The 24037-nt window shown below is 38.2% G+C and overlaps 1 protein-coding gene across 1 annotated transcript; it reads left to right on the plus strand.

Moving 5' to 3' along the window:
- The first annotated feature begins 887 nt into the window (after positions 1-887).
- On the plus strand, positions 888-23739 carry slc9a4 (solute carrier family 9 member A4). The gene is made up of 12 exons (XM_002934502.4): positions 888-1868; positions 5985-6448; positions 11622-11881; positions 13822-14039; positions 14767-14969; positions 15666-15752; positions 17030-17100; positions 18008-18166; positions 19713-19812; positions 20591-20710; positions 21708-21795; positions 22394-23739. Exons 1-12 carry the CDS (start codon positions 1682-1684, stop codon positions 22702-22704), a joined length of 2268 nt encoding a protein of 755 aa, XP_002934548.2. The 5' UTR covers positions 888-1681; the 3' UTR covers positions 22705-23739.
- Positions 23740-24037: the final 298 nt, after the last annotated feature.

Genomic DNA, 24037 nt, shown 5'->3' on the forward strand with positions numbered 1-24037 from the left:
CCATGGGGGCAGCCATTCAAGCTGGAAAAAAGGAGAAAAGGCACAGGTTACATAGCAGATAACAGATACGTTCTGTAGAATACAATAGTGTTTTATCTGTTATGTGCCTGTGCCTTTTCTCCTTTGAATGGCTGCCCCCATGGCTACACAGCATGGTGTACTATAGTAGTCTTTCTGAGGCAAACACACCAGTTGTAGCAATGCAGGGCAGCAGTACATTATATTGTAATTACTTTTACACACTTTCATTTTTTGGTGTTACTGTTCCTTTAACTCAAGCAAAATATTGCCTGGCATAAGATGTTCTAACACTTTGGAGTTATTTGGTGTCCTGGAAAGGCAATTAAGGCACAAGGCCGCCACATTCACTAAGGCTTTTGAAAGTTTTGAGTAGTGATAAGCAACATTTTTGAGCAGATATAGATTTACAGCAAAATTCTGCTTTTCCCCATCTGTAAGTTTTTTCACAAAATCATGCCAAAAATTTGCCAGAAAAATTGTCTTCATGAAAATGGCTGCAAGAAAATAATGCACAGGAAAAATGCCCATTGACTTCAGTGTATTGGAAAAAACGCAGCCCAAAAAAATGCCCATTGACTTCAATGCTTTGCAAATTGTTCACCTTTTTACAAATTTTTCTGTGGGTTGTTGAATCTGGTCATCACTAGTTTTGAGTATGTCATTTTAACATTAGTGTAACTCCTATTTGGCTGTGAAAACAGGCAATACCAGCTAGATAGGCTTTAGAGCAGGGGGTACATAGGACTACAACACACAAGAAGGGCTTTCACTATGTGGAAATATCCTTGGGGTGTAGTGAAACTACAACTCACTTGGCTGTGTGCAAAGTAAAAGAAGGAATGGGGGCCAGAAGGTTCTTTTGCGGTAAAACAGAACTTACCTTGTTTATTTGTCCAAGACAAATGATTTACGGGGTTATTACAATACTCAGGAGTTATTAGATAATTGCACAGAAGGTAGAAAGGCATGGTGTCCACCGGTTTATCCCACCTCAGCCAAGGGTGAGCAGGGTAAAGACCACCAAACAGCACGGCACCACTGTGAAGAGTAGTCTGGAGAAGACAAATTTAAATTGTGCTTTTTACCACGTGGTTAATATTACAAAAGGGAGCTTACCAAACTTTTTACATTTTCTTACAATATTATCTACATACTTCTCTGATTGCATTGCTATAGCAAATTGAAATAGATTGTACGGAACCAGCAACTAGCACATTGTTGTTACTCACAGCATCCACAAGATGTCATTATTGTAATTTAAACATAAAACTGTGCTTTTTGCAACACATCACACCTGCAAATGACTGATCTCAGCGCTGTAGGTATATCAGGTTTCAGAATGAACAGTGACTATTGGGTGAAATAGGAACACATAGAAACGTAAGGCGATATGATAATCACTTTTTTTTTCTTTTCATGAATCATATCTTGAGTAAACACAGTCTCTAAGTCACTCCTTTCTCAAAGAAGTATGTTTGGTTTTCAGTACTATAGTAGGGAGCTGGAATACCTAAGATTAACCTCTTTGCATCTAGGCAGGCAACATGCACTGACGATTTTACTGAACAGAACTACAAACATTTATTTTGATGCCTGGAAATCTGCCTTCAGTATTCCTTCCTGCTGAGATATTTAGCATCGGATTAAGGATACAGCTTTCATGCTTCTGATGCTGCTGATGGCAATGGCAAGCACAGGGGCAGGGACGAAGGGTACGACTAGTTCTCCGGTAGATGCCAGCTCTGAAGAAAGTGCCAGAACATATGTGTTTTCTGTTAACTATGATCTGGTGCAAATTCCTTATGAGATCACGCTTTGGATCATATTGGCATCATATGCAAAAATCGGTAAGCAGCTTACATGGCATTTTAAAATTCACCTAAATCCATAGTGCAGCTAACTCCATACACAAAGCATGTTATAGAAATATTCAGAAAATTGTAGTTTAACCAATGAGAGCTGCCATTCATGTCATGTGTTGTATTTGTTGATTAAGAAACAGAATTAACAGATTTTATTTATTTAAATAAATTAACAAATTATGCAGGTTTGCAACCTCTACATCAGGAATGGAGGATTTTGCACATAAACAGCTGGTCGGAGTTAATAGGCATCTGGCCTTTACTGTACATCTGAAACTTTCTGAGTTGACCTACAGTAGGTATCCCTGAGACTTTCACGTCATCGGTATTTCAGGGCTGATTCTAGAGACCATTATTATTATCATCATCAAAAGCTATGTTCAGAAACAGTTTAGCAAAAATCCAGAATTATAGCACTTAAACAGATGGAGCACCATATGCCTGAATGGCGTTGTCAGCTGCAGCAACAAAAGTACTTCATCAGTTGTGTTATCCAGTTTGCATGGGACATGGGGTTTTACGGATAAGCAATCTTTCTGTAACTTAGATCTCCATACTTTAACTCAACTAAAAAATAAATTAAAAAATAATTAACATTAAATAAGCCTAATAGGATTTTGCTTTGCCTTCAATTCATTAATTCTTGGTTTGGGTCAAGTAGAAGGTACTGTTTTATTATTACAAGAAAAATAGAAAAATGTAAAAAATTTTAATGATTTAAAAAGGAGTCTATGGGCACTAGCCCTCCTGTAATATAGAGCTTGTTAGATAACAGGTTTCTGGATAACAGATCCCATGCCCGTAGTAAATAAGATATAGGGCTTTTTTATAATGTGTTATATTTTTTGGCCTTGTGTAAAATTAAAAGGATTATAAGGAAAATGTAACTAAAAAGCATATAATAAAATTCATCAGGTTTGGTTGAATCAAGCCATGTAAACATTCATGTAGAAAGCTGGGAAGGTTATAGCAGGACTTTGCATAAAAGATAATAATAGATTTCCAAAATGTAACAATGCTGTGTTTCATTGTGTGACTGAATAGATTTTGTTATTTATCTTTCTTACGGCATTTTTGCCCTTTAGTTCCAAGTGCAAAATTTATTCCAGTTTGGTTTGGTCTAAACCCATATCCAGTGCTGCTATGTCAAAGTGTCATGATGGTATTCGTATGCATTAAAAAGCAGCCCTAAACCTACAGAATAGAGAAAGACTTTGACAAGATTATAGCTGTAGAACAAACGTTGTACATACCTCTGGTGCCCTCAAATCTCTCTTTAAATGCATGAGCGCATCAGATGCAGGTGCCGCATTCCTGTTGCAGCTATAATTCATTCATGTCTATTCATGTCTTTTATGTAGTGAATGTTAATTTAGCATAAACACCTAAAGGTGTGGTATTATTTGTGGCACAAATAGTGACCTTTTTAGTAAGAAGTTAAATGAGAAGAAATTACATTTCACATTGTGCAAGCTATAAAGTACACAATCTTTTCTCCACTGGGCAGTGCCATTGCAGGTATGTAAAAGCTTTATTAAACTGACACGAAGAAAATCCATTTGCAGAAAGGAATACAGGTATGGGATCAATTATTGGGAAACCCGTTATCCAGAAAGCTCCAAATTACTGAAAGCCCGTCTCCCATAGACTCCACTTTAATTGAATAATTCAGATTTTTAAAATGTATTTCCTTTTTACTCTGTAATAATAAAACAGTACCTTGTATTTGATCCCAACTAAGATATACATAATCCTTATTGGATGCAAAACAATCCTATTGGGTTTTTATTATTGTTTTATTAATTTTTTAGTAGACTTAAGGTATGGAGATCCAAATTACAGAAAAAACCCTTATCCGAAATACTCTTGGTCCCAAGCATTCTGGATAACGGGTCCTATACCTGTAATTATTCACATTGAGCATATCTTTCCATTGACAACTTTTAATACACTTCCCTAACTTAGTTAGATGGGAATATGCATTTTGCTTTAAACCATGCAGCCAATCCTCCAACCCTCTAATATTTCAGGAAAAGCATGGACTGTAGCACTTTTACAGTGAAGCACATTGTTTACTCCTTACATTCAATTATATGGACCCCTTTGTAAAAAGCAAGGAAAAAATGAATGCAAAAAAACATTGTGAATGCGTCTGCAGCCTGCAGTCTTTAAATCATTCTTGACTCTTGCCGCCATCCATCCAGGAAAGACACCATCATTAATAATCCCTCCCACATTCCCCTAGGACTCATAACCTTTGCTAAATTCTTCACAACTCCTGCCTAATAATATAGGATTTATTATTTATTATTATTATTATTTATTATTACCAAGCCAAACAAATTGTTCCTTGCGCTTCTTGTTAGCTTGGCCAAAGTGCCATTTAGCAGCACTTAGAACTAGTGATGAATGAATCTATCCCATTTCAGTTCCCCGGAAAATTTGTGAATCTTTGAAAAAGATTCACGAAACGGTGAAAATGTTGCGCGCCAAAAAAATTTGTTGCACGGCAAAACAAAATTGTTGTGTGGCCTTATTTTTTTCAATGGCGAATTATGTTGCCCGTTTTGCAAAAAAAATTTGCCAAAGGCGAAACGCAACAAATTCCCACAAATCCGTGCCTGTACCCATTAGTACTTAGAGCTTATGAAGTATCTGCAGCCTGCTGTTAATAATGCATATGGCTACCCAAGACTGGCATCCACTGGGACATTCCTCAGTATCTTATGTCAGTGAGTGACAAATATCAGGACATATCTAACTGATTTTTCTCTCTCCTCCGCACAAATATGCATGCTTAGGACAAGTGAATTAATGTTAAATGTCAAATTTATACCCACACAATTCAAGTCTTTTATTTATATTCCCACTTTGGGGAAAACGTTCCTGTTGGATCTCGGGTATGGAATAAAATAAAAATACATGTAATTAAAGAACCACAAAGCTACACTGATCATAAATGAGCAAAGGCTTGATGTGTCTTCTGACTTACAAGCCTTTACTTCTTTTAAAGCTGAATAGCCTGTTCCTCTATTACATGATATCTAAACTTACTTAACTTCATAGATGGACTGGTCAGTCAAGCCACAAATCTCCACAGTCCACCACAAATATTGTTTGGACAAAATGTGTTTTTTTCAATTGTTTTAAACAAGATTACATAATTTAAATGAATCCCTTATATAAGTCAACAACATGTTGTTAGTACGTAAATTATTTGAGAGTCCATAGAAGAACCTCTTTAATACAACTTTAAGCCAGAGGGTCCTTTTTTTGGTCAGTATGTGGCTGAAATCCCCAGCTCCCACACCAGTGCTTTGAGTTCTCATGTGACCATCTCCTCACTATAGCTGTCTGATTGCAAAAGTCAACAGTTACAATTTTAATTTATTTTCAATTCCATTTCAACAGTAAAATTTCACATTTGTTTGGCCCATGATAAATGTTTACACTTGATTTGAAAATGGCATGGTGCTAGCCTCAAGATTGGGAAGCAGGGACTGAGGGGAATGTATGAATGGAACAGGGCAAGAGTGACACTGGGAGAGGAAGTACAGACAAGGAAGCAAGGTACTGGGAACAGGCAGAACTGGCTAGATGCCGTTTTCCTATTTGTTCTGTTTCCTCTGTCTTCTTTATAATGTCAGACTGGTAAAGTCAGAAAGGTACAAAGGGGTTAGACAAAGTCTTTGGTCAAAGTCTAGGCACAGATCAAGGCAGGCAACGTTTAGCATAGTCAGTATAACAGGCCAAACTCAAATACAAGGAGTTCAGAAACTATTAAATCAGCAGTGTTGCAATATTATTTGTTAAAAGACCAACACAAATCACACTTCTTAATCAATTTTATATGTGTGAATACTTAAAATCAATGTGTCTTTTTTAATCTCACAAATCACATTTTGCAAGATAGGGACATTTCATTGCATTTGAAAACTTTTAAAATAAGTTACAATTTCTGTCATTTCTCAATAATGTTTTCTTTTAAAATAATAATAACCTGATAAGGCTTTGACCTTATTGTAAAACATAAATCTTAATTTTTATAAGGAAACAATAAATGAACAAATAGATATGAATGACATTCCATTTTGTTCACAGGTTTCCACTTGTATCACAGGCTTCCGAAAATAATGCCAGAAAGCTGCATCCTTATTGTAATTGGTTTAATAGTTGGTGGGATTATATTTGCTACGGATCACAAATCTCCACCAGCTATGAGGACCGATATATACTTCTTGTATCTCCTACCTCCAATTGTTCTTGAAGGAGGGTACTTTTTGCCTACTCGACCCTTTTTTGAAAATATTGGAACCATAATATGCTGGTCAGTGTTGGGGACTCTGATTAATGCGTTTGGTATTGGTTTTTCCCTCTACGGAATCTGTCAGATTGAAGCATTCAAGTTAACTGATGTAACACTGTTACAGAACCTCATGTATGGCAGTCTGATCTCGGCTGTGGATCCTGTAGCAGTTCTTACAGTATTTGAAGAAATCTCTGTTAATGAACAGTTGTACATGATCATTTTTGGAGAGTCTTTATTAAATGATGGATTAACTGTGGTGAGTAACCAAAATTAATGTAATTATTATAATAAGCAGTATATATGACTCTTGACTACTACAAGTATAGGATTTGTTATCCTGGAAACCCGTTATCCAGAAAGCTCAGAAATATTGGAAGCCCATCTCTCATAGACTTAATTTCTAATTACCGTATATACTCGAGTATAAGCCGATCCAAATATAAGCCGAGGTACCTAATTTTACCTAAGAAAACTGGAAAAACTGATTGACTCAAGTATAAGCCTAGGGTGGGAAATGCAGCCGCTACTGCTAAGTTTCAATAATCAAATAAATCATAAAAGGACACTCTGCGTGACCCCATGTGAATAAATATATCATGTTGACAGCTGCAGATTTGGGAAAGGTGGATGGAGGACCCTTTGCCCACCCTTGCCTTGAAGAGCACTGCTGATAACTTTAGGGAAAGAAAAATGCTACAGCAGCAGACAAAAGCAAGTTTGGGAAGGGTAAGGAAGCTGCCTTACTAATAATGGGCGTCCTGAGAGCCATATTTTTTTTTAATAACGTTGTGAAGCTTAGTAGGGTGAAACTTGGCAGAATGATACCTGCATTTGTAAGAAGACCTACTGGAATACAGACACAGGTACTTGCTAGGCAGGATCTGAGTTTGGGCATAAGTGAGTAATCCCTTATGTGCGGTCATCCCTCTTAGAAAGAGTAGCCAGATCCAGGCAAACCCCTTCGTCCTCCCTAGTTAGTACCTGTGTTGGCGTTCTTCCCCAGCGAGTCAATGCATTGGCATTCATTGCGCACCCCCCCACCCTAATAAGGTATTTGCACAGTCTCTTAGCTGAATGCAACACCAAAGGGAGAATCTTTACTGCAGCTGGTTTCAGTGGTTAAACAACAAAACAGGCTGGGACTACTTTGGAATTGGGCAAAAGTATGACTACTTATTTATACTATATATATATATATATACTTATATATACTATTTATAGGTCCTTTGTTTCCTAGCTAGTAGCTGTCCATCTATCAGCGCACCCCTATGTAAGCTGCCGTTTCCAACATTTTTGTGGTCTGCAAACAAATGCACAAATAAACCACTAACTCTATGAACACCCGTTAGTACCTGTGTTGGCGTTCTTCTCCAGCGAGTCACCGCGTTGGCATGTATGGGGGAGAGGAGGTTGCCAACGAATGCAAGTGAGTCTTTATACCAGTGGTCCCCAAACGGCCCTCCGCGGCCATTTACCCGGCCCCCTGCCCCCACTCCCTTCTCCCTAGTTAGTACCCGTGTTGGCGTTCTTCCCCAGCGAGTTACCGCGTTGGCGCGCAACATGATGATGTCACCATGTTACGCACCAACGCTGTGACTCACTGGGGAAGAACACCAACACGGGTACTAACTAGGGAGAAGGGAGAGGGGACAGGGGGCCGGGAAAATGGCTGTGGAGGGCTGTTTGGGGACCACTGGTATAAAGACTCACTTGCATTCGTTGGCAACCCCCCGTATGCGCCAACGCTGTGACTCGCTGGGGAAGAACGCCAACACAGGTACAAACAAGGGAGAAGGGATTTGGGACAGGGGGCCGGGTAAATGGCCGCGGAGGGCCGTTTGGGGACCACTGGTATAAAGACTCCATTTGTCCGCGGGGGGGGGGGATGTTGCTCGCCAGAATGCCAGTAAGTTACATCTTCAAATCCATATACTCTAGTATAAGCCGAGGGTGACTTTTTCAGCACATTTTTGGTGCTGAAAAACTCGGCTTATACTCGAGTATATACGGTATTTTACAAATAATTTACAATTAATTTTTTTAAATGATTTCTTTTTTTTCTCTGTAATAATAACACTTAATCCCAAATAAGATATCATTGATTCTTATTAGTGGCAAAACAATCCTATTGGGTTTATTCAATGTTTGAATTTTTTAGTAGACTTGGTATGGTGACCCAAATTACATATAGACCCCTTATGTGGAAAACCTCAAGTATTGAGCATTTTGGATAACAGGTCCCATACCTGTACAACCTTTCCTTTCCTAACGTGTGGCCATATGCCACCACCCCCTACCTTTTTTTATCCCTGTCTCTCTCTCCTTCTCTCAGTTTTTTGGTTTTCATTATAAAAAATGGTGATGAGGGGGTTCAGCTAGTGTGTTATAGTTAGTGACGAGCACATATTTTTTTGCCAGGTATGGATTCTCTAAAACATTTTGTGTCCCTGCAACAAAAATTTGCAGATTGAGGAAAAAGTCTCAGTTGTGTCAAAAAACATCACATTTGCTTAAAAAAGCCATTTACTAGCTGCATTTCTTGAATTTTGAGAATTTTGCAGCAAAGTGAAATGGGACAGATTCACTTATACAGTGGCTTGCAAAAGTATTCGGCCCCCTTGAACTTTTCCACATTTTGTCACATTACAGCCACAAACATTTTATTGGAATTCCACGTGAAAGACCAATACAAAGTGGTGTACACGTGAGAAGTGCAACGAAAATCATACATGATTCCAAACCTTTTTTATAAATAAATAACTGCAAAGTGGGGTGTGCGTAATTATTCAGCCCCCTGAGTCAATACTTTGTAGAACCACCTTTTGCTGCAATTACAGCTGCCAGGCTTTTAGGGTATGTCTCTACCAGCTTTGCACATCTAGAGACTGAAATCCTTGCCCATTCTTCTTTGCAAAACAGCTCCAGCTCAGTCAGATTAGATGGACAGCGTTTGTGAACAGCAGTTTTCAGATCTTGCCACAGATTCTCAATTGGATTTAGATCTGGACTTTGACTGGGCCATTCTAACACATGGATATGTTTTGTTTTAAACCATTCCATTGTTGCCCTGGCTTTATGTTTAGGGTCGTTGTCCTGCTGGAAGTTGAACCTCCGCCCCAGTCTCAAGTCTTTTGCAGACTCCAAGAGGTTTTCTTCCAAGATTGCCCTATATTTGGCTCCATCCATCTTCCCATCAACTCTGACCAGCTTCCCTGTCCCTGCTGAAGAGAAGCACCCCCAGAGCATGATGCTGCCCCCCCATATGTGACAGTGGGGATGGTGTGTTCAGAGTGGTGTGCAGTGTTAGTTTTCCGCCACACATAGCGTTTTGCATTTTGGCCAAAAAGTTCCATTTTGGTCTCATCTGACCAGAGCACCTTCTTCCACATGTTTGCTGTGTCCCCCACATGGCTTGTGGCAAACTGCAAACGGGACTTCTTATGGTTTTCTGTTAACAATGGCTTTCTTCTTGCCACTCTTCCATAAAGCCCAACTTTGTGCAGTGCACGACTAATAGTTGTCCTATGGACAGATTCCCCCACCTGAGCTGTACATCTCTGCAGCTCGTCCAGAGTCACCATGGGCTTCTTGGCTGCATTTCTGATCAGCGCTCTCCTTGTTCGGCCTGTGAGTTTAGGTGGACGGCCTTGTCTTGGTAGGTTTACAGTTGTGCCATACTCCTTCCATTTCTAAATGATCGGTGGAACAGTGCTCCGTGGGATGTTCAAGGCTTTGGAAATATTTTTGTAGCCTAAGCCTGCATTAAATTTCTCAATAACTTTATCCCTGACCTGTCTGGTGTGTTCTTTGGACTTCATGGTGTTGTTGCTCCCAATATTCTCTTTGACAACCTCTGAGGCCGTCACAGAGCAGCTGTATTTGTACTGACATTAGATTACACACAGGTGCACTCTATTTAGTCATTAGCACTCATCAGGCAATGTCTATGGGCAACTGACTGCACTCAGACCAAAGGGGGCTGAATAATTACGCACACCCCACTTTGCAGTTATTTATTTGTAAAAAATGTTTGGAATCATGTATGATTTTCGTTCCACTTCTCACGTGTACACCACTTTGTATTGGTCTTTCACGTGGAATTCCAATAAAATTGATTCATGTTTGTGGCTGTAATGTGACAAAATGTGGAAAAGTTCAAGGGGGCCGAATACTTTTGCAAGCCACTGTACCTAGTTATAGGGGCAGATTCATTAAAACACAAGTTCGAATCCCGAATGGGAAAAATTCAGATTGGATACGATAATTTCTGAAGATCGCAAATATCATGAAAATGCTTACGAAAAAAACGTATTAGTCACAATAATATCGTATTGGCGATCCGAAAATCATGAAATTTTCGTACCGTATGATTGTAAACAGCGGCAGAACCTTTCCGAATTTTTCACGCAAGCATACGAAAAATTTGCGCGGGCGGACGAAAAAGTCGCACAAGCGCGAAAAAAATGTCACAAAATACGCTTGGAGCGTTCGTGTCTTAATAAATCTCCCCCATAGTCTTCTTGCCACTGCATAGGAATCTATGAAAAACTCGAATGTTTTGCAGACAATTTTATCATCTACCCATGTTTCTTTTTTTAACGCTATAGGATTAAATATCACTTTTGCAAGACTCCTATCCACTTAGCACAGAGCTGCTAACAAATTACTTACAAGCTGTTTGTCTAATGCAAACACAATAGATACACAGATGACTGCTTCCATATAAAGCACAGGAAGTATATTTGTATTCTGGCTCACTAATGTCATGTACGACAAAGTACTTTTCATGTATTATCCTATGGTTGTGTAAGTGTGTGATTAAACTGTTATATTTCCCCTCTATATTCTGAATATCTTTTACCAGTAAAATACTGTCCAAAATCAGCAAGGCAGACTAAAGCCTTATCAGCAAGTACACATTCAAAACTACTACATTATTTTGAGGGGAATGTGGAAAATTCAAAATGATTAATAGCAAAGTACAGTATTTTACTACAAGATGAAAATACAGGTATGGGATCCATTATCCGGAGACCCGTTATCCAGAAAGATCCGAATGACAGAAAACCTGTCTCTCATAGACTCAATGTTAATCAAATAATTCAGATTTTTAAAATGGATTCCCTTTTTTTCTGTAATAATAAAACTGAACATTGTATTTGATCCCAACTAAGATCTAATTAATCCTTTTTAGATGCAAAATAATCCTATTGGGTTTAATTAATGTTTAATTGATTTTTTAGTAGACTTAAGATATGGAGATCCAAAGTACGGAAATACCCTTTATCCGAAATACCCTTGGTCCCGAGCATTCTGGATAACGGGTCCTATACCTGTACTATATTTTGTTTCTTTGACCTTTCTTTTTTAAATTCTATATTTTGTATGACAAGCATGTAATAATAATTATATATGTAACTCTTCCACAGGTATTGTATAATATATTCATCTCCTTTACACAAATGCACACCTTTGAATCTATTGAGCCTGCAGATGTATTTGCAGGTATTGGACGTTTTTTGTTGGTGGGCATTGGTGGAGTAGTCTTTGGGATCATATTCGGATTCCTTTCAGCATTTATCACAAGATTCACAAAGAATATTTCTTCCATTGAGCCCCTCATTGTCTTCATGTTCAGTTACCTCTCATATTTGTCTGCAGAAGCCTTTTACCTCTCTGGCATCTTGGCGTAAGTATAGTCAAAATATCTTTTACACTGTATTTCTTAATGTCTGTAAAGTGAAATATACTAGGTAATAAGGTTACAACATTCGTCCCATTACTTATATCACTCAAGCCACTAGCGCGTACCTGTATGTCAGATTTCTATGAACTGCATAATGCAAAGGTGAAGCTAAATATGTAAACACTGCTTATACAAATACTGACTTTCTTTCTGTGCTGTCTTTTCTGTCTTCTTCACTATGTCAGGCTGTGTGGAAGATTGTTACCTGAACACTGCTTCCTACAGTACTTCGTATTACCCATTGCACTAGAGCAAGCAAAGATGTTCCAGTGGGGAGGGAGTCAACTGCATGTTGAACTAAAACACATTTCAATAATATATGCCCAGTGGTGTGGGCACTGTGACATGCTGACTGCCTGTACACATAATGTTTTGGGGAAATCAGGTATGGTAGGCAGGTATGCAGAGTATTTGGAGCATAACAGACAGGGACACCACTTATTCAGGCAAAACACAGGTTTATTTAGGGCCAATTCTTCCCAATATAAACAAAGTCAGTTCATAAACAGTTCATGGTTATGATTTGTCCCTTCTACAGGTCTCTCACCTTCCAGGGTAACTTCCACACTGCAACCTTTACAGGATTTCACATGATCCCCAGTGACTTTCTCACATCCACAATGACTCTCACTCACGAACGTTCAGGCTTCACCTTAAGCCTTGCGGACTCCTCTCAGCACTCATCCGCCTGGTCAAGACTCTCTCTGCTCCTCGCAGTGGCAGGAGGCAACCCCAGCTCCTCTGGGAGTTCCCAACACTGGCAGGCAGCCTTCCTGCCCTGTGCCCTGCTCTGAGGGTGGCCTACTCTGAGTCAAGAACCAACTTCACCTCAACCCCCTACTATGTAATCCCACAGCCGTTTTATTTGCTGCTCACCTGAAAACCTTAACTGGAGTTTGGAATGGAAGGTCTTTCCTTCTCTCCCTCCATTCAATCCAGGGACCTATTAATTTGGTTTTTCCTAAGCCAATAACTTAAACACAGCATTACCTGCTGCAAAACCAGGCATTTTACCTGGTGCTCCTTGTATTCCATCTTTAACTCTGGTGAAAAATACACCAAACAATGATCTTTTTCACTGCATCTGTCACAGTACATATTTACATGGTCAGCATTACTCCATAATGTTGTAACCTAAGGAAGCAGCCATTACAGTATGTGATTGAAAAGGGTTTGCATTTAAACAAACATGAACATCAAAGCTTAGCTAAAAGCTGAGTATCTTTTTTCCTCTTGTGCATCCCAATCCTACATGAATCACATTACCACTGGGTTGGGATTATTTTTTTAAGATTCTTTCATCTATTGAACTATAGTGTAAAAAAGACAGGAGGAGACAAACTGTACCTGGCAGAGCATTTATTGGGTTAGGGGTATTTAAAGCACGAAGCATGGAGCGAGCAAATGGGCAACCAGTAGTAAAACTGCAAAAACAGGTTTATAAAGATGACTTGCTTCAAGCCACAGAGGTCTTCATAAAGTCTCCTATGTCACTCAAAACTTGTTCTGTTAATAAACCAGTTTTTACAGGATACTACTGGCATGTGCTCCCTCCACACGGTCACTTCAGTGCTATAGAGATTTCATGCTGGTTCCCTACAGAGGTTTGTAGCCAAAAGATGTGGATGTCATTTGGGTGCAGAAGAGCCACTCTGAGGGTTAGAAGTATTCAATAACACAGGGAATAGTAATTGTATGCACCATTATTTTACTTTTTCCATGTCTTGTTACACTATAATCTTTGTTTATATATTTTATCTGACTACAATATGTTGCTCACTGTTAACAAATTAAACATTATACAATTATTTAAACAAATAAATAAAACATTTACACCAGATGATTTAGCTTTTTCTCAGAATGACTATTTTTCTCTCCAATAGTATGACAGCCTGTGCAATGACCATGAAGAAGTATGTTGAAGAAAATATCAGCAAGAATTCCAGTACAACAATAAAATACTTTATGAAGATGCTAAGCAGCCTCAGCGAAACCCTGATATTTGTCTTTATGGGGGTTAGCACTGTGGGAAAGAACCATAGCTGGAACTGGGCTTTTGTCAGCTTCACCTTACTCTTCTGTCTGATTTGGAGAACACTAAGTAAGATTTATTAGTTGTTTGCATATGGCCACTTACTGTGTACAGTAACAGGTTACAGGTCTCGGTACTGGTCCCATTCCTGTACAATTTATTTTCTGTACTCCTTTAATCTGCCAAGGTGAAAAAGGGGAGGACAGAACACGAGGACTGGGTGAAGAAAAGGGCACATTAATTTAACTAGCCCCAGTGTGCAGAGGATGCATGGTTTTTCCCAGAATTCTGTAAATGCAAATGAGAGATTCTCTTGGCACAGTTAGGCGCTGTGTTTAACACAGTTGTGTCTGGGTTGTCAAAATGGATGCAACTACGCATGCACTTTGCTGCAAATCGGTCAGTTGCACCCAATATTTTTCTAAGTCTGCCTGGCATCATTTCTGCTGTTTGCTGGTGTGATTTCCTGTCTTCTGTGTATAAATGATGTCTGCATTGCCTTGTTGCGCATCAGCGCATCATGCTCACCCCCTAGCCCCCCCTCCACTGTCAGCATGCAAGGGCACACATGGGAACAAATGTGCATATGCATGCTGACATTGGGTGGGAGCGTGTCAGGAGGAGGGCAGTGGGTTGTGCAGTGGGCGAGGTGTCCAAAATGGGAGCTGATCAAACCTCCCGTCATAAAACACCTGTCTGATGTTGCATAAGTAAATCATTACTGCGTTTATACATTTATTTGTGCGTGAGAATATTAATTAATTCATTAATAATCTTTCTTTGTATTTAACTTCAGGTGTCTTCCTTCTTTTTCCTATCATAAATCATTATCGAACAATACGTTTTACCCTTAAAGACCAGCTCATTATTGCCTACAGTGGACTTCGGGGTGCAAGCAGTTTTTCACTTGTGTTTCTGCTTCCCATCCTTCTGTTTCCAAGGAAAGAAATGTTTATTACTTCTACAATTGTTGTCATTTATGTCACAGTGTTCTTCAAGGTATTGTGATTATGCTTATTTGTTTAAGAATTGAAATATTTATTATTATACTTATTTGATAACTTATGAGAAATGTGCTTGGGTTGACATAAAACAGCTCTAGATAATTTGGTTCCATAGCCCAATCTATAAAGGGCCTATGTAGAATTCCGACTAGGGATGCACCGAATCCAGGGTTTGGTTCAGGATTCGGCAAAGATTCTGCCTTTTTCAGCAGGGTTTGGATTTGGTCCAAATCCACGCTCCTTGCTGAACCAAATCCTTAAAATCACACAACAGTCTTTAACCCTTCTGTATCCTAATTTACGTATGTAAATTAGGATTTGGTTCGGCATTTGGCCAAATCCAAAAAAAGTGGATTCAGTGCATCCCTTATTCCAACAGTAATAACTTTCTCTTGAACAATATTGAGTTGTGAACTTCAAATTTCCATTCTTATTTTACAAACCTTTATTCCATTTAAAACTTAAAAGTAAAAAATATCTGAGTACAGGTGCATATGCTATTATTTATGGGCCTACCAATAACCCATACGCATGTTCACGGCATCAGCATTTCTGATATTCTGTTTGGGCAAACTAAATTTAATCCAATGGCACAGCAAAAAAAATGCCCGCAGTATGGGATGTGTATAATATTACTTTATATGTGTTGCAACAGTTTTCCGACCAATGGTATTATCTGTCACACACATAGGGAATGACAGTTGGACCTTTAGTCAGATATTTGAATGTGAAGAGAACTAACAGAAAGGAAACAATTAATGAAGAAATTCATACACGGGTAAGAATGGTTAAAGCTAAAATATTATTATACTATATATATTATTATTACTATAATAAATGACATACAGCTATAGGTGCCAATAATCAGAAAAACACAAAACCCTTTTATATATAAATCAACAATTGCAAGAATAGAATGTTTAAGTGTATAACAGTGGGTAGAGAGGATTAAAATATAACTTTTATTTAGCATGTATAAAAAGGGACTTTATTAATCTAAAAATACAAAATTAAAAAGCAGGATTTCTCCTACCAGTGAAAAAAGGGGCACAATTTGATCTGCTATGAAAGAGATAGAAAAACTGGATAAGTATCCCCTAGATGTAAACATACAAGTATACTTGTTAGTGTATTGGGTGCCTTATATATTGTCTCAAAGCTCAGATTGTTGCACATACACGTTTACACATTTTGCACAGAAACAATATTATAAGGACACACAATGTTGGGGGGAAAAAGGTAGATTGTTGTGGAAGGGAAGACTTAAGGAAAGTTGGATTTCTTAGAATGATATCTCTGTGATAAAGTCTGTACCTGCAGCATCTTACCTGCTACATGTCTCTCTCATTTTCACACAGCTAGCCAGGAAGCTGCATATTACAAATCCAAAGTCCTATGATTGGCAGAAAATAAATTTCTGTAGGATAAAGAATGACAGACAGCAGCACTATCTTACAATTATCTTTACTTGCTCTGCTTAAAAGAATTAACAATGTCAGGGCCTAATATGCCCTTCCTGGTTTAAGCTAGCCATTTTATTGGAAGATCATGCTGCTTGTATATAATTGGGATTCCAGGAACACTTAGGACCATGCAGCCCCTTTTCAAGAAGACATCAGGTGATTAGCTATGAGCTAAATAGAATATTTATCCTTATATGGTTATACCAACATCTGTAGGAGAAGAAAGCGTCCACATAGCATGGTTAACACCATTATACCACTGAATGTGACTAGTGACATTGAATATCATTATTTGTGATGAGCAAATCTGTCCTGTTACACTTTGTTGAAAAAATTTGTGAAACTTCTGTAAAATTTGTGAAACGCGACCACAACATTTTTTACAAGACCGCAACTTTTTTTGATGCGCCTCTGAATTTTCCACTGCAAAAGTTTGTGCCGTTTCACGCAAAAATTAGCCATTGGCGAATTACAGAATTTTGCTGCAAATCCATGCGTGGTGAAAACATTTGCTCATCACTAATCATTATACTTTTAAATTGTAAGGAAGTTAAAGATTCAGAATGAAAGTACATTTTGTTTCATTTCTCAGTTAATGGATCATTTGAAAACTGGAATTGCAGATATATGTGGGATCTGGGGACACTATCAGATGAGACAAAAGTAAGTATATTAAGTGTGTTTAATTTACTTTGCATTTAAAGGGGACCTGTCACCCACACATAAAGAGCTGTATAATAAAAGTCCTTTAAAAATTAAACACGAAAACCACATTCCTTTTTTGATGAAATCATCCATACCTGTTATAAATGTATTTAAAAATCTATGCTTGGGGTATACAGGCGAAATAGGATTGTCTACTTCACCTGTATACCCCGGCGTAGATTTTTAAATACATTTATAACAGCTCAGATTTTTAATTATACTTACTTTACCTTTCCATTCAGCACTTCCTAGATATCACCTAGATGGCAAATGCCAAAGATTTTGGGATGATGCAAAGCTTGCTTTAATAGTGTTCACAAAATGGTGCCTGTAAATTCCAAAACTGAAGGGAGAAAAAATTAAATAGTTTATATGGTACTAGTATAGTTACTTTGCTCAACTAACATGATAGAAATGTATTTGAAATAATTGTTTAGGGTGACAGGTCCCTTTAAAAGACCAGAATGCAGCAGCTTATAGGGCATGAGTTATTATTATACAGGTAGAGTCAGAAGCATTACTATTCTATATATGTTCTATGAAGTAATAGTCTTATGTGCAAACAAAGCAACATATCTATTCCTAAAACCTGTAGTAAACTGTTAAAATCCGAAATTATTCTGCCAGCATTCTATCCAGTGAGGAAGTAACCGCTAATTGGTTGCTAATGGGTTTAGATTGCTCTTTCATTGATAGGTAATACATTAGACATGGTAAGCAAAACTAGGCCTACAAATATAGCGGTTGTGTATAGCTATATTATTTCTTGAGACAGTTTCAGATTCATCCATAGGTAATTTTTTTATGACAAAATAATAAAAATAAGGATAAAATATGACACCTCCTCTTATGTTCCTGTCTTAAGATATAACCAGATTGATAACAAGTTCCTACGAAGAGCTTTAATCCGAGATAACCAGCCCAAGTCAAGCATTGTTTCCCTACATAAGAAGCTTGAGCTGAAACAAGCCATTAAGATGACAAAATTTGGTATGGGCAGAGATATTTCTTTGACATCCTTACAGTAAGTAGATCATTTCCTTATGCCGAGTAGCAAAATAAGGAACTGCTGCTATTATGTTAAGCATATTTAAGAAAGTGCCTCTGTATTCCTATTTATACATTAGATCAGTGATCCCCAACCAGTGGTTCGTGGGCAACATTTTGCTCGCCTATCCCTTGGATGTTGCTCCCAGTGGCCTCAAAGTTGGTGCCCATGAATTTCTGGCTTGGAGGCAAGTTTTGGTTGCATAAAGACCATGTGTACTGCCAAGCAGAGCCTTCTATAGACTGCCAGTCCACATAGGGGCTACCAATTAGTCAATTATAGCTCTTATTAGACACCCCCAGGAACTTTTTCCATGCTTGTGTTGCTCCCCAACACTTTTTCCATTTGAAAGTGGCTCACAGGTATAAAAGGTTGGGGATCCTTGCATTAGATTATGTCACTAGGCTGCCTAGCATAAGGAATTGGTAAATTCTACAGCTAGAAAAGATCTGTTTCAGTATCAAATCATCTTGGTATTAGCCTGAAATTTTGAAAAACACATTTTTTTTTACAAAAATGATTTTACAGCAAACTAAGATTGTATTTTATATGGAAATTACTGCTACATTAAATTAAAAAATACTAGAATGTCATAGTGACCATTTACCAATGCACAAGCAAAAGTGCTGGAGGGCTTATTGCACTAAATCGTGTGTCTTAGGTCTCATTCATAGAGCCTTTGCTCTGGTTCCATTGGCATCTGCAAGCCACACTGTGCAGTGGAGCAGAGCTCACAAGGATACAAGTTAATGTCTGCCATAAGCAGAAGGCTTCCCCACTACTTCAATCTGCAATTTAAATGAATCCTTTTAAATTATGTATGTGCAAATTTCTATCTGCTGCTCTATTCACATAGTTCACAAAGGTTTTGGTTTAGCTAGGGGTTTCTTATTTATTTATATACTTGTTTACTTCCTGTCACAGACCACCTCTGTGTGGATCTATCAAGCTTAACTTCACTAACTTGCTGCCAGCTCAATGTTGTGCTTTTTTTCAAATTAAATTGTACTAAAAATACGGAAAAATACTTATTTCAATTTTTAGCTCTTAGCTTGCCCCTAAAAGCTGTAAAGTTAAGTGCAACTGTATGTGTTGCTCTATACGTAGTTTTTTCTCTGCATAGCAACGATGACTCGAATGTTTATAATGCGGCAGCATTTTCACGGTAAAAAGTACAGTGCTCTCTTATGCCTCTGCATGTTGCATCTATCTCATTTACATTAGCAGTTCCTCAGGGGGTTATTTATAAAAAATCATATTTGTGTAATTTTTTTTTCTTCTTCAAATAACCTTGAAATTAAAAAAACAAAACAAATGTTACCTTATTTATTACAAAATCACTTTGTAAAAAAATACAAACATTGATAAATAACCCCCTTTTCTATATGCCATATGTGTGTGTACAGTTATGCATGTTTTTGTGCCTAATGTTGGGCCCACTATTCTTAAATGTCGCCCAGTGATATAGAATTAAAAAAAAAAAGGAAAAAATTTAGGAACAATCATTTATTTGATTCCATAGGCCTTACTCACGTGCTTACATAGCAAATGCCCTTTCCTCAGAAGATGTAGCACAGATGAAGCATCTGCTGACAAACAGCCTCTATCGAGTGCGGAGAAGGGTAGGAAATTTATACTACTTACTATTTTGTAATACTTTGTATTTGCTACTTCAGCATTTAAGGACTAAATACTTAGATGAAACACAAGCTACATCAGGTATATTATTATTATTTTATCATTATACCTTATATAAAATGATAATTCAGTTCCATATTTTTCCATAAATGCTTAGTTTTCCTTTATGCAATATCCACAAATAAATATGAGACTGACGTGAATAATGTATAATCTTGTTGGAATATGTCAGCACTAAATAAGTGGTAATAATAACAACAATAATAATAATAAGAGGGCATAAGAAGGGGTGGAAAGAAAGTGTTTGGGGTTTGTATGGATTGTTGGTATGGTTTTTGCATAATGGGGTTTGTCCGGTATGGTCCAAAGGTATAGCCTTGCATTCAAGGGAGTGTATTTAATTGGACCCCCTGGACCTTTGACTTTTCAACTTGTGCGCAGCAATAACTAACAGCTGCTTCAAAGGATACCTATATAAAATCTATGTTACTATGGAATGGAACATATTCTACTATCTCATCTTGAGAGCTGTTGAATCCCAGTCTGATCCACTAGTGTGACTCAAGGATGAAGCTTCACATTCCTGGGTGTCTTAAAAAAGAAGCCCGGGTATAGTAAAACATTTCTTTGATGATGGCACCCAGGCCCCTAATTGCAACATTCTGGGGATTATTTTTATAATAGCTTCCAGATATTGTATTATTTGTTTTACAATCACAGGATTTAAGATGTACTTACAAACAATTCACATTTGAATTTTAGACACCATCATATAACAAATACAGTCTGCCAAGGGAGGACAGCGAAAGGCAAAACAGAGAAATTCTTATACGCAGATATTCAAGCATGAGAAGAGGACAGACCCTTCCATGGGAAAGACAGGTACCGTATGCATAACATAATGATTTGATACATTTTATTTCTCACAGTTGGGGTAATGTATATATTTGCTTTAATCCTATGTTCCCCTTTTAGTGTCAAAATGCAACTTTTTTTATCCAACACAAATAAGCTTAACAGAAGTTTGCTGCATTTTGTAACCACATAAAACATGCAGTCATTTTAGGACTCATAATAAAAGTTATTCCCAGTTCTACTGTTGATTGCTCTGCCAGCAGACAGTGGCGGAAACTATATATTCAACAGACCCCGCAGTGGCGGGGTCCTGTGCAGCAGGGAGGCCTGGACAGCGGGGTCTGCTGTACCTTAGTGTCGCCTCCCCAGCCCCTCTCCTACCTTAAATAAATTGGCACAGTCAGGGCCAGGAGGGGTGCAGGGGAGGAGGGACTGGTCGCGCTAGGCCCTCTCACAAGATTTTTCTACAGGGAGGCCCAGCGTGACCAAATTACGCAGTTGCCAGGAGGAGCTCTCTGCTAAGCATATTCAAGTAACTGATATGATTATTATGTTAAAGGAATCTCATTTAGTTTCTATGATTTCACTGACTGTGGAACATTAACTTATACAATATGTTGATACTGCGCATGTGCTTTGTTGCACATTGGGAGCAGTTGTGCCAAATATTTTCTGTCTGACTTGCATCATTTCTGTTGTTCATTGTGGGAGTGATTTGCGCCCTGTACTTTTGTCACAAGTGTGCTGCGCCTATTGACATAAGGCAATGAAGGGAACCCTGGCACTACTCCCTGTTCAGAAAATGGTGGTGTCTACAGGGTTCCTTTGTGTGAATAGGCACAGCAGTGCCCAATTTAGGACACCAGGCAGGACTGAGCAGCACTGAGCGCGACTATATGTAAATGTTAAGACTGCATTTTGACGTGCACAACCCACTAAAGGAAAAATGTACAAGTTGATCACTGTGCTTGTGGGTATAAATTAGCCCTAAAGTTGGCACAATTCTATTTTACATTTTTTGCAGGCTGGAGCCAAAAATGTTCGGTTTCTGTCACTTCCTCACTGCAGCTCCAACTCAGGAGCAGGCAGAACAAAAGATCAACCGTTTCAAGGTAAAGCAATGGACAAATATGTAATACAAAACATATTTGTCAAAATAACCATTCCGTATTCACTGATATACTGTACTGTTACACACAACTTTCCTTCTTTAGTGATTTCAGTTTTAGTGTTAGCAGCTGTAATTACAATATGGCTACCTTAAAGGAGACAATGAGAACCCTAGTAGGAAATGACTAATTATAGGAGTTACAGCCATTGAGATTCCTATAAACTCTCACTGGCTGTGATTCCTTTAAAGTCATCTCCTACTAGGGTTCTCATTGGCTGTGATTCCTTACATTTGTCTCCTTTAAGGAAGGCATTTGCTTGGTGAGACACGAAACGCGTAGGGCCACCAGAGATGTAGAACTTTTAATGTTTTTTTCAATGAAATAATATTTTTTTACTTTGATTGATTGTGACCCTTGTGGATTTTTTGAGTGCCTGGATGCAGGATATTGGATATTGCTGTTTACAAAAGTATTCTACACAACTTGTATCTGATTTGTGTAGAAGCACAAGTGGTGTACATTTTGACTTCAGATGCATCAGTCCCTCATGGCTGGAGGTATGCTGGAATTAAATAATGTGTTATTCCCTATAATTCAGGTGTTGATGATGACGTATTTTCTCGAAGCCCAGTCGCGCAACATAGAACAGGGACCAGTACATTGGGTCACTGGAAACCTGATCAAAGAAACAAAAGCAAAGCAGGTTCATGGCATGCAAAAGAAAATGTCTTGAAGAAGGAGCTGATTACAAAACCAAGGTACCAGTCGGCAAACGCACAACTGCACTTTGATGTGGTACTTGAGGAAGATATACACTCAAATAAAGAAAGTGATACTGAAGAGGACACACGACACACAGTGAGATGGAACTCTAAAGCAAAAAATAACCAACATTTCAAAAAACTTTAGAAACTTTTGAGTATTTCTATAAAATTAACAACAATGGATTCTACAGTATATGCAAAGAGAAAGTGGGCCTATGACTGTTAAAGTTGTATCCTAAATAATAACAAATGTGTGAAATCTGGACTGTGTTAATACATCTGCAATACATCTGTTAATCTAAGGGACAGAGTTTTCAAAGTCTACAAAATCTACAAGCTTCTTTCTCTGCAGAGAATGATGCCTGTTTGGTTCTAACTAGAGAACAATACATGCAGACATTTCTAGTGGGAAAGTTACCAGGAGTGACTTTTTGCACCTTTTAATACATAAGCAGGCCCTGTGGCCCCTAGGGCGGCACAAATTTAGGGGCAGGATGCCGCCCCGCCGCAACAAAACTTTGACATTTTGCACCCATACGGAGCAATGGGGACTTCTCATACGGAGCATGTGCGCTTGCGTCGGTGTGGGGGACGTTTGTTCACGCATGCGGGGGCGGGGTGGACGCGAAGAACATACAGGATATGTAAATTATTAAATACATAAGTGCTTTAAGACACAAGGGGCAACATAGAGAAAGAGGGTACATAGAGAAAGAGGGCACAGGTAAGCATACAGTAAGTAAGGAGTGATGAACCAGAGGAACACTAAAATGCTTTCTTTGCAAAGTGCTCTCTAAGGAACAAGTATATATATATATATAAATAAAACCATTCATATACGTAATCATGGTCATTGGTATATGAAGGCCCTAATGTACATGATAAATAAAAGGCATTAAGTTGCGGACATATATATATATTTATGCACATGTTTATGCAACTAATTGGATTGGAATCCAGGAAAAATACTTCAACAGTAAAGGGGAGAGAAGATGCACATAACAATTATAATTCTGATGAGTACATAATGCATGAGAGAAATGGTGATTCAAGGAAAGAAATTGTGTACTTTTTTTTTTATTAGCAGCACTTCATGTGTCTTGTTGATGTTGACTTTTGCATTAATCTGGGTGTTTCATTTTTGTGATGTTAGAATAAAATATTTATTACATAAGGTAAATAAAATCGAAAGACTGTTCTATTAAACATAATGTTTATGGTAAACATACCACAACCACTACTAATATTCTTCTGCACAAATTACAAAGCGAGAAAAGCAAAAACAAAACAAAATACCCATCAGTCCAGATTTAAAATCTGCAACCGCCCCATCATCCCGTAAAGAAGGGGTTCCCAACCTTTCTTACTTGTGAGCCACAGTCAAATGTAAAAAGACTTGGAGAGCAACACAAGCATCATAAACGTTCATGGAGGTGCCAAATAAGGGCTATGATTGGCTATTAGGCAGCCTCTATGCA

This window comes from Xenopus tropicalis, chromosome 2, assembly GCF_000004195.4.
Source record: "Xenopus tropicalis strain Nigerian chromosome 2, UCB_Xtro_10.0, whole genome shotgun sequence".
Lineage (NCBI taxonomy): Eukaryota > Metazoa > Chordata > Amphibia > Anura > Pipidae > Xenopus > Xenopus tropicalis.

What these genes read in the sequence shown, in the direction of transcription:
- slc9a4 (XM_002934502.4), top strand. Translation starts at nt 1,682, where the DNA reads ATGCTTCTGATGCTGCTGATGGCAATGGCAAGCACAGGGGCAGGGACG. An exon ending in TCTGATTTGGAGAACACTAA is followed by an intron (nt 14,040 to 14,766) that starts GTAAGATTTATT and finishes ATTTAACTTCAG; the next exon opens with GTGTCTTCCTTCTTTTTCCT. An exon ending in ATGAAGAAATTCATACACGG is followed by an intron (nt 15,753 to 17,029) that starts GTAAGAATGGTT and finishes TTCATTTCTCAG; the next exon opens with TTAATGGATCATTTGAAAAC.